Source organism: Poromitra crassiceps, assembly GCF_964638095.1.
Source record: "Poromitra crassiceps genome assembly, contig: HAP1_SCAFFOLD_506, whole genome shotgun sequence".
Lineage (NCBI taxonomy): Eukaryota > Metazoa > Chordata > Actinopteri > Beryciformes > Melamphaidae > Poromitra > Poromitra crassiceps.
Genome location: NW_028151902.1, coordinates 113,813 through 125,305, shown reverse-complemented (window position 1 = coordinate 125,305; position 11,493 = coordinate 113,813). Strand labels below are relative to the sequence as shown.

At 45.0% G+C, this 11,493-nt stretch overlaps 1 protein-coding gene across 1 annotated transcript in view; it reads right to left on the bottom strand.

The window, feature by feature from the left end:
• Window positions 1-916: 916 nt before the first annotated feature.
• Window positions 917-11,493, bottom strand: part of LOC310771302 (eukaryotic translation initiation factor 4E type 2-like) — a gene marked incomplete at its 3' end in the record, with an annotated part of 28,928 nt that continues 18,351 nt past the window's right edge. Inside the window, exon 4 of the mRNA XM_083663945.1 lies at window positions 917-1,021. Coding sequence (XP_083520071.1) covers window positions 917-1,021 — 105 coding nt within the window. The remainder of the gene's footprint in view (window positions 1,022-11,493) is intronic.

Below are 11,493 nucleotides of genomic sequence, written 5' to 3'. Positions count from 1 at the left end.
CTTCCCGCTGGCGTCTCCAACGTCTCACCATTGACTCATTGATGCCAAGGGTACGTGCAGCAGCTCTATTTCCTTCTTTTACTGCCAGATTGACTGCCTTTAACTTAAAAGCTGCATCATATGCATTTCTACGTTTGTTTTCCATAATGAGGGTTTGTGCATGAAAACTTCCTTTGCACAAACTGTCTCGCTCTCGTAATGTCTGTCTGTCTTGCTCTCGTTCTGTCTCTCGTACCACTCTCGGTTCCACTTTTACTTTTGCGCGCTACCTGTCTCACTCTTTTCCGGCCTCCAGCTTTTCCTGCTGGAGCCCGCCGCTTAAAGGTGGGGGGCGCGGACCGGCCATAGAGCCCATAGAGTTAAAGGTGGTGGACTGTAACCTGTAAAATCCATAGATTTAGGAGGTCCCCTAGTGGCCGTTAGCTGTAAAAATCCATAGATTAGCCGCACCGTTATATAAGCCGCAGGGTCGAAAAAAGGGAAAAAAGGCGCGGCTTATAGTCCGAAAATTACGGTAATTCATATAGTCAAAATGTATTTTTTATTTTGGCCAACATTGAAATATTCCACAATTGCACAGTGTGGTAAAAATAAATATCATTATTATCTAGCACTCATTTAGCTTCATTTGGTTGCCTCCTTGTCAACTTATGAACGCCACAATGCATCTTGGGACATTATGCAAATTTATGTGTGTCAGCGCCTGGGTTGGAGGGCGGGAGAGGAACATGTCGTCAGCTGGGCTGAGTTGGACTGTGTGTGTGTGTGTGTGCTCTGCTCAAGCCCCACCCACGGAAGACATTAGGAGAAGAGCTCATCATACTTTTGCCACTGACAGCCCTTCCCATTAACAATGCCAACAGTCGCTGGCCATACAGTATGCCAGGTTTCCACCTAGCCTTGTTGAGGGTCGTACCTCCCACATAGGTTTGATGCCCTCTTTAAACAGGTGGAAGTCGCTGTGTCCGGTCAGATCTCCAGGACGCACCAGGTGACTGTAGAACTTCCAGAACTGCTCCACCTAAACGCACGCACACACACACACCAATATCAGGAGAGCCGTTCATTCCGTTTGTCCAGTGATAGAGAATAGGGCTGTTGAAACAAATTTCGGTATTCGATTATTATTCAATTTGCATAAATATGAATAAACCTTGATTTTTTGGGAAAATGAATATATATATGATTCAGCGACCTCGTATCAGGCAGTCTACGTTGTTGAAGTTTTCAACGCTTAAAACACTCGCATTATATTAAATTGCACTTGGCTGTTTCGCTCTTTTCTTAAACTAGGCGCGCACTCGATTCCTAGGCTCGACCGCTCTGCGGGCTCGCTTCGCTTGCTCGGACGCCTCGCCCGTCCTGCATCTCGCTTTTTTAATTGAATAAAAAAAAAAAGTATGTATCAGAGATTAATCATTGTGCACTTGAAATTCTTTATGTGCTCAACTTAGGAGCATAATGTAAGATGACAATCACACCACAGGCAGGCACCCAGTTCATAAATGCTGCAATACTTAAAATGCAAAGGCTTCCATCAACGGGCCATAGGCTCAATCCCCATTGTGTTAACTCAGTTGGTGATAGATAGTGACTTATAGAGATATGCAACCCCAGATACCCCAGAGAGAAGCCAGACCTACATCCTGTAATTTTTTCAAAAAAGGGCAAGTTTTCAGGCTTTCGAATCCACCCGCTCCACATTTGGATAGGATTAACTTGTGTGGGGCGGGCACATTTCAGAGCCAATGGCAGAGCTCTGTGCATTTCCTGCTCACGCATGTGTAGTTTCAGTTAAAGCCAGTTAGTGCTGTGAATGGATCTGCTGCTCATGTTTCTCCCTTCCACCACCCTCCCTTCTCCTGTCCAAACTAACCTCGCGTCACCAGGCTCTCTCCGTCCAAACACCAGCATTGTTTGGATATTTCCGAGAAAGCTTAGAGGCGGCATAACTTTTGACAAGAAAACCATCACATATGGCTAAAAAGTTAGATAGAAATAATATTTATTTTGAACACAAAATGCAATTCTGGGATATTTTAATATTGGACAAAAATAAATTAAATTAAATTAAAACCCTAAGAGAAACACACATACATCGATGGGGTGTATATATACCCCTTGCAAATACAACGTGGTAGTGAAATGGGTAGTTTGACCGTAACATGGTTGCACTGTGATATAGAGAGGCAAAATGGAACGGCACTGTACCAGAGATTTTCATCCGCCATCTATTTTCCCATAGACATTTCGTAAAATGCTTATAAAATAGTTTTACTTCGTCGAACCAAACGGTTCAGCTAACGCTATAATCGGGAGAGACCATAGAACATTTCACTCGGACCAAAATAAAAATAAAAAAACATAGAAAAAATATTTTCTTTAAACCCGCATTTTTTTAACGTTTTGGTCCCATTTAAATGTTATGCGATCTCTCCTGTTTCTAAATATATCTGAAAATCTCTGGTACAGTGCTGAAGCAGTAAGTAGGCGGTCACTTTGCCCCTCTATCCACTCCAACAAGACTTGCTTACTTGACGCCACTTTTTCAATAAAAACACATTTATGCAATGACTTTACATAATGTATATTTATGTTGCTTCATTTAGCCTGTCCTGTGATGTGCAGAGGCAGCAGGTAAAAGTTATAATACTAAGCCTGCCCTGAATGAGCCTTGTTCGTTATTGTGAACGTTAGCAGCGTTAGCACAATACTGAGGGTTCCAAAATGTCGCCGATACGCTGGGATGCGTTTACAACATGTCTAAAGATCATGGAAGTGGATGGTATCAGGAATGTCACCGATAGTTACAGGTGAGCTTACAAACTTTATCTGAAGGTAGTAGAAGTATATGGATGCATCGGGACCACTGGGGGAGCGAGCCAACACCAGTCAAAGCTGTCAGGGTCTGTGTTATTCAGTGTAGCTCAAGGCTAAATTAGCCTCAAGCAGATTAGCCTGGCTAACATGCTAGCGTGATGCAGGCAGACAGGAGTCGGCTAATAGCATTGGCCGACGTTTTGCAATGAAAGCTAGCTAGAGCAGTTTCTTGAAATGCATTCTAACCAGCCGAAATATTCACATAAAACTAGGGGTGGGAATCGTGGAGTAACTCACGATACGATATGGTCACGATACTTGGCCCTCGATAACGATATTATCACGATACAGCGATTCTGCGATAATGGATATATTGGAAGAAATTTAACCTACGATACATCACGATATCTGTGTAACTGAAGAGAAAAAAATACCCCTAAAAGGCAAGAAGCAGGTATTATGTATTTATTAGCAGAATTGACATGAACTCTCTCAGAGTTCACTCACTCACTCATACCATTTTCGATACCATGGAGGAAAAGTTACACATTAAGTATTTTTATTATTATTATTAAAACAAGAAAACCTATATAACCTACCTACCTATATAATTTCTAAAAGTAGATATTAATGATCAAACATTTCCATTCATGTAGCCTACAGTATTTATGTTTTTGTTTCAACTACAAACATAAATAAACGTCAACTTGAAACTATGTTTCAACTACCACACACAGCATAATATTTTAGCCTGTTTATTTAAAAAAATCAAAAAAAAACATATCGATACTTGGTGCCAGTGTATCGATAACGTTATCGCGATACCGTGAGTATCGATATTTTGTCCCACCCCTACATAAAACAACACAGCGTATTGCTGGTGGTGGGCGACGGCGTGACACCAGCGCTGCCCTACTGGGGCAGTGGGTTAGAGAAACTATCCGGGGGGGAATGCAGGATTGCAGCCAAACACCCTCTTGAGGCAGCAGAGCTGCTAGGCCCTGGACACTAATCTAAACTCAAACAAACAAACAGACACACATTTATTTTTATTGTTTACAAACAAACACAACCTAGGCTATCTGACTAAACCTAAACCTAAACTACTAAATACTACAAAGAGATACTCAACACCTTTTTCTGCTGAAAATCAATATATATTGGAAATGAGTTGTGTTCTTGATGAATCCAGGTCAAAGTCCTGACATTTACTGTAAAACGGAGTAATTCCTCATGTCACAGTTCGTTAGTATGATGTTTGTCGGTTACCCCTGGTTACAACTATCATGTGATTTATGACGTCGCGTGAGGCTGTCATGGGGAAAGTGGGAGTTGACTTGGGTAGTCTATATGACATGGCAATAGGCTGCGGCTCGCTCTCTCTGCCAGTCCGAACAAGGAAGACATGTAGTCTCTCCTGCCTCCTGTTCTCTAGTGTCTTTATTCCTTTCTTTTCACGTATGGGTGTGAGTGTGTGTGTGAGATACAGGTTACCACGCAGGGTCCTGGCACACCAACGGGAGCAATTTAAACACGATTAAACACGATTTCAGACGGACAAGCCCGTCTTTTATTGTCACACGATCACACATCAACACATGCATGGCCACAAACACACTCATGCTGACGGTGGCCGGTGAAATTTGTCCTCTGCATTTGACCCATCCTGGCTTGTCCTTTCCTCCGGGGGGCAGGCCAGGAGCAGTGGTCGCTTTCTCGTACAGCGCCCGGGGACCAACTTCGGATGTTGTCGTCACTGGTCGGATGACGATGACGATCTGATCTTCTGCATGTTTTTAATGGGGGGGTTATGTACGGAGGAACCCCCTGGGGGGAGCACGGGGAGAACATGCAAACTCCACACAGACAGAAAGGCCCTTACGAGATACCCCACCTGGGCAGTGGGCACTGAAGATATGGGGGGGAACACAACCACAGCGCCCACAGTGTCCCAGGCGAGAATCGAACTCAGGACCTTCTGACTGTGAGGCGACAGCTCTACCACTGAGCCACCGTGCCCCCTTTGGGGTTTTTTTGGGGTTCAGTGTAGGGATGCACCGATTGCGATTTTGTTGGCCGATTCCGATTTCCGATTTTTGAATAGTCTGACTTGCCGATACCGATTTTTGCCGATTCCGATTTTTTTTTCTAATAACAATAATTGGCAGGTTATTTTTTAACTTTTTAACTTTGCTTTAATAGAAAATTAACATTCATGTTACATTTCTTATCATTTGCATGAGGTAGGACGATCTCACTCAAAAACATCTCAAAATAAAAGTATTCCAGGTTACTGGACAGAGCTTTTCTTTTTTGTGTAAATACAATGAATATAAAACAATAATTCCAGTATATCCCACAGCTATCATGCATTTACTTTTCCAAAAGAAAAAAGGTGCAACAGAACAGGGGCTTCAGATGGAAAGTAGCCTATGGCTAAATCTGTTACAAAGCATATCTTCCCCTATGGGGTTTAAAGGTCCCAATTCGTGCAGCTGTAACCTCTTAAAAACGTGTGTCTCTGGTCCATAAAACATGATTCTGGATTAATCTGTCGAAAATATAGCAAACCCGTTTGTTGTGACGGAATTCTCACTTCCTCATCTGGTCGCTTCCCAAGAACGGCCTGTTTCTATAATATATTCAGAACTAACAGTTCCCATTGGCCGCTGAGGGAGAGCCCGCCCCAGGCTCCCAGCGGCCAATCAGATTAGCGTCTGTGGACCAGCACGCTAGGTTGCGAGTTATCGTTAACTTAACTGTACTACGCTAAAGAGGACATCTCAAAATGCCTAGACTTACCGAATGCACCTCTGCAGTTGCTGGATCACGTACAGTTGGCGTCGCTCCAGCTAGAAGTGTTAATTTTGTGGCTATAGACTAAATGGTGCAGGTAGCTTGTGTGAGAGGGACCCGCGCAGTATGCAGGAGGAAGCTTGTGACGTCGATAGTCTCTCCAGATTCCTCTCTGGGCAAACGACGCGTTTGGGGGTGTGGCTTGGAGGAGACTGCAGGGTGACGCTGGATAGGGACAAATCCAACTGTGGCAGTTCTGAGCGTGTGACCACTCATTACAGGGAGGGCTGACAGCAGTATATATGCATTTACAAGTAAAAACAGCTTTTGCACGGAATGGGACCTTTAATGTTTTTTTGTATATGTCCCTACCAAATAAACTAATAAAATAAAATAAATAAACGTCAAAATGTTATCCATGGACAAGGAGTTTATAGCCTATAGCTCTGGAGCCCAGAGACCTTCGAAGCCATGCCCACTCTACAGTTGTGGATTTGGCTGTTCTTGAGTAGCCTAGATGAGGAAATGAGTTTGAGTTGACTCAGTTTGAATATCGTAGTTTACACACAGAGCGCATTTTTTTTAATCTGCCATTCGAAAAAAAATCATCTCTCACAGAAAACCTTGCACACTGGTGCGATGCGTTTTATTATTATGTTCGTCGTTCTATTCGCAATACGAAACAAAAGTCCTCTCCTGGCTGTACACGTTAGGGTTAGGGTTACAACGTGACTGACAGATAGCAGCAGCAGCAGACAGCGGTGATGTGGAGGCTGGTCGGGGAAGAGGGGACGGTGAGGTGAAGCGAGCCGCTCAGACTGGAATGTACTGTGGACTCCAACCTACCCGGCGGCCCCTCCGCGGCTCCACACCGACGAAGACATGCTGTGGCATGTGTGTACTGTGTAGTGGCAGCTTTTGTTTTGGCTGCAACTCATCCACATCCACTCGGTCTCGCTGCTTTTGGGTGCGCGCACGTCACTTGAAAATCGGCTCACAGAATCGGCATTTTAGAGTGACCGGCGCAGATCACCGATCGAGGCCGATCACGTGAAAATCGGCCATTTCCGGTCACGTGCTGATCGATCGGTGCATCCCTAGTTCAGTGTCTTGCCCAAGGACACTTTGACATGCTGACTGGAGGAGCCGGGAATCAAACCACCGACCTCTTTTATCCAAAGCGATTAGTGGACGACTCGCTCTACCTCCTGAGCTACAGCCGCCCCATAGTCAACTTCCCTTTTGCAACCTTTCCATCTGACAGCCTTGTGGTTATTTCGTTCTGCCGTGGTATGTTGCAGGTCCAGTTCATCTAGACACAAGCCTATCTCTTTTGAGAACCGAACCTGTGACACTCATCTCTTCTCACATACCTATGCAAACAGACATTTTTTTTTTTTTTTTTTTTTTTACAAACAAACAACCTAGGCTATCTGACGTACTCTAAAACTAAACCTAAACTACTAAATACTACAATTTACACTATGCACTCTAATCAAAACGCTCCACAAATCTCTCTCTCTCTATTCAACAATTCTCCACACTCCATAGGCTCAGCATGGTGTGCAGGCACTTTTATAAACTTTGGCTGGGAGGGGCCTAGGCACGAGAGATGGGCGGGCTGGGTTTGGTGACGTCACTGATCAAGCTACGTCACTGATCAAGAGCTCTGCCAATAGAAAGGGAGGAAAATTGGAGTCTACAGCTGGCCTTTTTGGTTTGTATGGAACTGCATGGATATGTGAGAAGAGATGAGGAATTACTCAGATTTACAGTAAATGTCAGTATAAGTGCCAAATGTGTTTCTATGCTGTCATATTTTTATTTTGTCCATGGGGTGTCGCTGTGCCATGTTACCTGGGCTCAGGTAGTCTACATAGGTGCTGCCTTCACCTTTGCTCACTAGGTGTTTGACCCGGAAGGGCAAAGGGTTTTTGACCGCTTCGCTGTGGCGCGACATTTGTTTGGTGTGCTCTGATTTTCTGTGTTTGGACAACAAAAATGGACCATATTCACGTTGGTGCACTGGAGTAATAAATCCACGTTTGCAACTGAAGGACTGCCTTGATAATTTTCCTACGCAACACACAACAATATCGTATGTATGTAACATCAACTATAGCGAGCGCATCACCCAGGTCATCCGCGGTTTAGCACCTCAGTAGCTTACAGTACTAGACTGGGCTCCTTTAACAGTCAGAACTATGTCCTGGATTCCTCAAGAACACAGCTAATTGCCAATTTCAACAGAAAAAAGTGGAAAAAATGTTGCATATCTCTTTAACAGACATTTATTTACATGAAAATCTATCACTTTAAGAAATTACCAATGTGTATTATGTATATAAAATGACAAAGAAGGTAATGCTTAAAATGTATTATTGCGGTGCCAAAAGGTGTGGTGAAAAATGTGGGTGCACTTAAATTCAAAAGTAAGGTGCACCGGTGCAACCAATGTAAAAAAGTTAGTCTGGAGCCCCGAATGCTAAAAAGAAAGCCAAAACCGGGGGGGGGGGGGGGGGGGGTACCGATATTATCGACCGATATTAGCATAAAAAAAATCGATATCGGAAAATATCGGTATCGGTTTTCATGCCGATATTTTTATTTTTTATTTTTTTTAAATACAGGGGGAGTCTCACTGAGAGCAATGCTCTCTTTTTCAGGAGTGCCCTGTTCACATTCACACACACATTCATACCTGGAAGCTGACCAGTACAACCACAGTCTGATCTGTTGGCCACTGAGCAGCTCCACTGGAGCGGTTGGGGTTAAGGGCCTTGCTCAAGGGCACCTCAGTGGTGGTAATGAGGGAGGGGCAAGCGCTGCCTTTTCACTTTCCCCACCCAGATTTATCCTGCCAGTCCCGGGGATTGAACCGACAACCTTCTGGTCACAAGCTCGCTTCTCTAACACTTACAACTTTAACACAACATGCATATTAAACTCTTCAGCTACATTAAGCTACATTATGTAACTTGTTACGTGAAATTTTGGTGGAAAAAAAGCCCGCTTATATCGGTATCGGTTGATATCGGTATCGGAAATTAAGAGTTGGACATTATCGGATATCAGATATCGGTAAAAAAGCCAATATCGAACATCCCTAGTCAGACTGCAAAGTTAGTTACATGTTCAGTAGTCTCGCTGGCCAGCCTCCTCTCCCTTCCATCCGAGGAGTCTGGCGCCGCAGGTCTCCATAACTGGGATAAACCCTCCCCTGCTCTACTCTGCTCTCCCATTGGTAGCGTCGATTTCAGACGCTGCCGGATTTCCGCTCCCCGCTTAAGAAGCTCGGTCATTGGCTCCGACCATGTCAATCAGAGCGGCTTCCGCTCCCTCCTCCCTGTGTGTCGCTGTAAATAGTGCCCTGCTGCCTCAGTGAAAACAACAACGCTAACTAGCTAGCAAGCTAACGGCAGAAACCTACACGCTAGCTCGTTGCTACACGCTGAAAACAGCAAGTTGGATTGTTTGAAACTATTTTCCATGGGCACTGCCACTAAGCGCCGCCCACTATTGAGACCTGCGGCGCCAGACTCCTCGGACAGAAGAGACTCCTCGGACGGAAGGGAGAGGAGGCTGGCTAGCGAGACTACATGTTCAGTGAATATGTTTACATGCACTTAAAAAAATCAAATGATTGCGTTAGTCCGCCTAAAACCGGACTTTTGAAATGCATGTAAACATGTTAGCTCGACTGAAATCGAAGTTATAAAAGTCCGACTAACACACCCAGATAATGCGATTGGGAGTCGATCTACTCCTGCATGTATACAGGCCAATCGGACTGGAACTGGACGAGGCGATCAGCGCATGCGCTAATGTTCTTTGACCCGGAAGTCGAACAGCGTCTAAAACTGTTACTGTATGTTAGCGGCCATGTTAGCTAAAGCTAAGCTGAAGTTCGTTGATGTAGTAGTAGCTGTGTCTAGAAAAAATATTTTTGTAATGGAATATCTTAGTTTCAACTGTATTGAGCTAACAAGGGGCAGCTTTGTGTTATGTGACCATCCCTGCGTTTGAAAGGTTTATCCGCGCTCTCTCCACAAAAACACAACCTCGCTCGACCACATAAACACAGAACACAGCAAAACAATGTCCTATCACTAAAATACACACAGGGCGCAGCGTCTCTCAACATAAACACACTGCCACACTATTATGGGCCAGAAGTGATCATTTTGAGGGGAAATGTTTGTATAATTATATCATCTTTTTTAACGAAATAGCTGCATTATTAAGAGACTTGCTGCTACCAGTTGTTCGAATTGGCAGAGCCTGCGGGGGAAAGAATGCATATGAGGCAACATGATTCCATAAAAAATCAATTTCCCACCCGTGCTTGTAAACTGGGACAATGACAGTAGTCCGAGTAAATAGCCTAATCAAGCTATAACCATAGCTCGACTCAACTGTGCTTGTAAATATAATGAGTGTACCCAGGTTATTTTCTGTAGCTACAAATGACACATGTCTTCTAAACGCCTCACAATGTCTGCTATTTAAATGGTAATGGTTTGGGAATTACCACGTCACGCCCGCTTAGTCCAGGGATAGTCACTCCTTCTTCCAGCCCGCTGAGAATCGACGCAACCAACGACGCATCGACGCAGCAAGGCTGGGTAGTGAGAGCTCTCCTTCTCACTTTCGAACTCGAGCTCTCACTCTAGTGCCAAATTCAACCGCCCTTGCTGCCGGGAGCACCCCTCAGAGCGACCCGAGAGGCATCGGTGAACCACGGCCACATGGCAAACGTTCATGCCCGACCATATGACATTTGGAGCGGCAACGATACTACCTTCGTCTGAGAGTGAAAGCTGAGATAATCGCAGTTTTGTGAAATTCAATCAAACAGGCAGAACAGTCACTTTAACCATTTATTTTTGGCATCAGTGAGAGATCAGACATCCAAACAATATAGTTCCGAACGCCCTCTCCTTCAAACTCCTCCCCCCGTGGGCGTGTCTGGTGGCTTTCAGCCTGCGTTTGTCACAAGCGAGTGCTCTGCTGCTGCTGCTGCTGCGAGTTTGAGCAGCCTCCCTCCCTGGCAGCGAGTGTGGATAGGGCTCACTCGTCTCTTGGGTTTGAGAGCCCCGATGAAGCCCCGTGCGACTCTAGGCTTTATGCTGCCCACCCAGTCCATTTCTGGAACCCCCCACCGCCGTGCGCCCGTGCGCAGCAGCGCGAAAGCGTCCCCGCCTACAGTATGAGAATGAGGCTCGTTCGTTTCTGGGTTTTCGGAATGCGTGCGATTCGGGCCTTTCTGCGGGCGTTTCAAAGTGTGTTTCACCCATAATCTATTATGCAAATTTGCAATCCTGGTGTGCTGCTGCTGGCGCGGCCGCTCTCGGGCGAGTCTGGTGACTGATGACTGTAAAATCGCCAAGCCATTTCCTTGAGAATGGCTGGCTTCCTCCCGCGGCTGCTTTTGGTTGACTTTCTCTCTGTCGGGAGAGCACCGTCGCCACCTAGCTGGTCGGTAAAATAGATTATACACATTCAATACTTCCAATATCTCCATAGGAGACGCGGGGGGCATTGATCCACGTAGCACCGTCAAAAAAATATATATATATTTTTTGACGACTCAACTCGTCATTGGCAGTGAACGGTTGGATTGTGTTTGACGACTCAACTCGTCATTGGCAGTGAACGTGTTAATAATCAATTTTTGATATTTGTTAATCGATGCAGAATCGTGCACGTCCGCATCGCGATGCATCTTATAATCGATTATTTTTGACACCCCTAATGTAAGTGCCTCTCCTCGCCCGAACTGAACGGCGGGGGACAGCATGCTGACAAGCCTATGACCTAAAGCTGGCATTAATATTCTTAGGTTGAGAAGCCGGGTTAGGTCGCAACGTAACCATG